Source organism: Oryzias melastigma, unplaced genomic scaffold, assembly GCF_002922805.2.
Source record: "Oryzias melastigma strain HK-1 unplaced genomic scaffold, ASM292280v2 sc00724, whole genome shotgun sequence".
Taxonomy (NCBI): Eukaryota; Metazoa; Chordata; class Actinopteri; order Beloniformes; family Adrianichthyidae; genus Oryzias; species Oryzias melastigma.
In genome coordinates this window covers 2664-7744 of record NW_023417312.1, presented here as the reverse complement: position 1 = coordinate 7744, position 5081 = coordinate 2664, and the positions used below count along the sequence as shown (strand labels likewise).

The following is a 5081-nucleotide window of genomic DNA, read 5'->3' as shown; positions in this document are numbered from 1 at the left end:
CTTCTCGTTTAAGGTTCTCATGGTGTCGGTGAACGGGGTTGGTGAGTAAATGTAAGCCTCAGCCACAAATCTAGCATCCTCCAACTTCAGGTGATTAATCAGTACTTGGTACTTGAACAGCTCAGTACTGTCAGGAGGAAGTAGGTTCTCCAGCGCCATCTTGAGGTGGGCAAACTCTCCAGGATCTCGGTTGACGAGGTTTGGGATTGATGGGCGAGGTCCGTGGTAGGTTGCATCAGGGCTTGAACTCTGGCTGTATACCTGATTAGGTGCAGGGGGGTGGTTGGAACCAGGAGTAGACTGAAGGTTGACATTTGCAGGACTCATGTGCACACGATGGGGTGTTGAAGTTAGCCTGATCGGGGATGGGGATGCTGGAAGGTGATCTTCAGCATAGCGATGGTAACGACCCTGGGAATCACCCTCTGAAGGTCTTGACTTAGTGGCCATTGGGAGTGGTCTAATCGACAGTGGCTGGCTTTGCTGCGTTGAGAGCGCTTGGCTGCGCATAATTTGAAGCTCACTCATCATTTTATCAAGGCGCTCCAACATAGGTGAATGGGTTTCTACCTGCTCCATGTCATCACAAACTGGAGGTGGGGGTGGTGGCCAATCTTCTTCATCAACATTCTCCACCTCTTCTGGAGGGTTGGCATATGCTCTTTGGGCTGATTGGCAGCGTGGAGCAGTATTAGCTGTGTCCATCATCCTTAAAATGTCACGCTGCATAGCACGCATGTCCTCAAAATCTGCAGCCATCCGCTGATGTGATTGCTGAAGGAGGAGCCTTTCCTGGCGGATCTCCTCAAGCTGTGGATTTGGAGAAGGAGCATATTGAAGGAGGGTTTGGTCTCTCAGTCGGTACTGAATATGACTTTGGGGTGACTGCTGGACCACTGGGTTATCTTGCTCATGCCACAGTCTCTCAATAGCATAGCTGGAGTCCATTTCCATTGCTATTGGATCTCTGTCTGGTACCTTGCTGGCTGCTTCAGGGGAGTGGGTCAAAAGTCCTCCTGACTCGTGTTCATGGAAGGTTGGATACCTGAGATCCACCACGTAATCTTCAAAACGAAGAGGGGGACGAACTACTCTTCGGGGACGTGCTCCACTTGCTTCATAATTCCGGGCTTCATCCATCTTAATGGGTTAAGTGTGGTGGCTTCCGGCTCGAAGGACCATTTAATGTGGGTGAGATTTTGGGTTTAAGCGCTGTTCAGGTGTGACACCACTCTCAACCCGGGAGTGCCGGCCAGAGCACTACTTTAAGGCCTGGATGAGGCTGCTGCAGGTGGTTGGTGGAATGAACGACAGAGGCAGGAGGATGGCTTTAACAACTGTATTGAGTGTGTGTGTGTGGTCTTTAGGTCATGAACGCACACAACATCTCTGGGGAATCTTTCTCACTAGCAACGCAGCGGCACACTCGCACGCACGGAGAGAAGCAGACAAGGAGCATGCTGTGCAGGAGCCCGATGATGACATCACTCACTTAGTGCGCATGCGCCTAACTCAAAACAGAAAGTGAAACTTAAAGGAAACTTATCTCTAACATCTAAGTCTTTTGTACACTTCCATTGATTCATCTCAAACTCTGGATTAGCACACATCTGTCAGCACTATCATTTANAATTAAACAGAATGAAAACTTCTCAAAGAAAAACATACATTAAGGAAAAACGTACTTAGGTCATGAACGCACACCTAACATCTCTGGGGAATCTTTCTCACTAGCAACGCAGCGGTACACTCGCACGCACGGAGAGAAGCAGACAAGGAGCATGCTGTGCAGGAGCCCGGTGATGATGTCACTCTCTTAGTGCGCATGCGCCTAACTCAAAACAGAAAGTAAAACTTAAAGGAAACTTATCTCTAACATCTGAGTCTTTTGTACAATTACTGTCAGCAGCATAACAGCTTCCCGTTCACACAGTGAAACAACGTCATACAAAAACCTCACAGCTGTCATGCTCGTGTGACGAGACAGACCCAGACGCTGGAACCCGGAAGGAGGACGAGAGGCAGGAGTGGTTTAGAAAAGGTTTATTGTCCGTGGAGATTGTGGAGTAGCGGCCGGAACTAGGAGTGGAGCTGGAGGACCGAGAGGGAGAGCGAAGACTGGCGGTGGACTGGAGCGGCCGGGTGGAGCAACAAGGTGAGTACGGCGGACGGTGCGTGGCGTGGAGTGGAGCGACTTTGTCGAAGGTGAGGACACAAGACGTAGCAGGACCCAGGTCGGCACGTGGATGGCGAAGACCTGGGGACAGAGGAGTTCTACAGTGAGACTTAGCGAGACTCAAGGATAGCATAAGTAACTTTACGTGAGAGGCCAGGGAAACTTCACCGGGTAAGGTAACGAACTGGCGAAGAATGCTGGGGAGGGCTCCTCTTAAATAGGCTGAAGTAGAGGTGATGAGTGCCGACAGCTGGGTCCAATTAGGGGGCGGAGAAGGAGCACAGGAGAACCATGACAACAGCTGCAGAGGAACTGATCTACAGCGGAACTGAAGCAGAAGATTCACAGACAAACACGACCGAAGACAATTCATATGTTTATGCTGTTTTTATATATATATGATGAAGGACTACATGTAGAATAAATATTTTTAAAGCTCTGATCCGAACTATGTGAAGTTCACACTTTCATCAAAACTTAATGAAAAGACAAAACACATTTTATGACATCTGTAGGCGGAGTCATGAGGCCGCCTGGTTATAAAAAGTCAACTTATCACAATGCTGTATTCACAATTCAATTTTATTTTGTTAGTCAAATACTAGAAACTGTCTGACAGTCTAACTAATGAAATCATGCAAAATTGTCTTCATTAAACTAACAACGACTGATAAAAGTTTTAATCTTTTAACTGTTTTACTGTATGATTAGAAAATAGAAGCTCAGGTTCAAGAGAGACATTCTTTTGCTTTAAGCTGTCAGTTTAAAATTCAGGTAAATGAACTAAAATTGATCATTTCACAATTTTTCTGTCAGAAAATGAAGACAAGAAATATTCTTTTTTTTACTCTTTAGACTTTTTGTCATTGTAATTCTACATTTATTTGATTAATATACACTAAACTAACAACCAACAACTTATTTGTTTTCTTCAAATTGTCAGAAAAAGTCTCAAATGCAGCAATAAAGAGAAAAAACATGATTTTAGTGATGAAGATGATCCATGTTCCTGTTGGAGTGAGTGGTTGCATTTCCATAGAGACACTTTGCATCAGCAGCTCCATGCTCCAGTGCTCTGGGAGACTTTATAGTCCTGAGAGTTGAAGACTGGATGACTGACAGCTGTCCTTCATCACAGCAGAAGACACACAAATCCTCCTCCTCCTCCTCATCATCATCATCATCAAACATGAGTGTGATCTGCGTCCTCATCTGGACTCTCCTCTGCTGCTGCTTCACAGGTAAAGTCCAGAGAATCCAACTCCTCTCCTCTATGAACATCCGTCCCTCTGAAATGAAGGCCACAAAAGCATGAAGCTGCTTTCTGTTTCTGTCTCTGTATCCTCAGAGTCCAGAGGACAGGTCACAGTGACTCAGCCTGGAGCAGTGAGCTCCAATGTGGGAGGATCTGTCTCCATCTCATGTAGAACCAGTCAGGATGTTCATGGCAACATCAATTTAGCCTGGTATCAACAGAAAGATGGAGAAACTCCTAAACTACTGTTTTATTATGTTGGCAGCAGAGTATCAGGAACTCCAAGTCGTTTCTCGGATGGTGGATCAAACTCTGATTTCACTCTGACCATCAGTGGAGTTCAGGTTGAAGATGCTGCAGTTTATTACTGTCAGAGTCTTCACTACATCAACAGTCAGTATGTGTTCACACAGTGAAAAACAGTCGTACAAAAACCTCCCTCATTCAGGCTGAACAGAAACTGAACTGACTGCTGCAGCTGGAAGATGCTGCAGACACTGATACAGTTCACTGAACATCCATTCTAACAAACACTCACAATAGATATCTAAAGTTAAGACATATGATACAGCCGCCTTGGCCGTTCCAGGGAGGAGCGTGGTTCCGACTCACAATCAGAATAATACTCGTGGATTTCCTTTTGTAATATCAAAATGACTTATTTTCAAAATGAGTCCGTTGTTGGCTTCCTGTAACAAAAAATGGTCAGTGTCTTTGGTGTTCTGTTAACTATTTCTTTGGGTTATCTGCTCTCTTTGCGATTATAAAAAAAAAAAAAAAAAACTTCTTGCTCCTCCTCCTAACCTCCAAGCCACGTTAAATGGGCTCACCTTGCAACAGGTGGGGTCTGATTGTGAGTAGGAGCAAATCAAATCAAAATATAAATAACTAAACATAAATACTCTTATTTACTCTATCTATCTATCTATCTATCTATCTATCTATCTATCTATCTATCTATCTATCTATCTATCTATCTATCTATCTATCTATCTATAATCTATATGGCTCCAACAACATACGATAACTTAATCCCCTTTTTTTATTTATTTGTTAGGGGTTTTGGCTGGACATCAAGGTAAGCAACTTGAAATACTTTACAAAACACAAAAATGTTTTATAAAATCAATTAAGTGATTTTAGTAAGAAACATAATAGAATTGCAGTTAAATAAACTGTGATGATATAATTCATTTTTATAAAAATTAGAATGTACCATTATTTCATTGTGATAAAAAAAACCTGCTTTTATTTAAAGAGAAAATGTGTAATAAAATTAAATTTGCAGCTCAAAAAGACACATTAAAACCAATTATGTTTTTTTATTTCAAACTATAAAGCTAGAACAGTAAGATTCAAGGGTCTCCTTGTCTTTTTTTTTCTTTCTTTCTAAAAAAAAATTTATTTTTTTGTTTATGACAGAGCCACTATAATTAAAAGTAAATTTACAAGGATGAACCTATGATAAAAAGATAACATTTTTTTCTAAAAAATATAGGTATATCTATATTATTTTGTTATGTCTTAAATGAAAATTTAAAATAAATACAGAAAAAGCTATTTGGTCACAAAATCAGCATAACAATTCAAAACAAAATTCTGTTTAAATATGAGAGACATGGAGCTTGTTGTAAGAAATTTCTGTCCTTA

The 5081-nt window shown here is 42.1% G+C and overlaps 1 gene segment (V, D, J or C); it reads left to right on the top strand.

Annotated features, from left to right (window-relative positions):
* Positions 1 to 3361: 3361 nt before the first annotated feature.
* LOC112140624 lies at positions 3362 to 4415 on the top strand. The segment is given in 2 exon segments: positions 3362 to 3417; positions 3525 to 4415. Coding segments are annotated over 2 exon segments (375 nt in total).
* Positions 4416 to 5081: the final 666 nt, after the last annotated feature.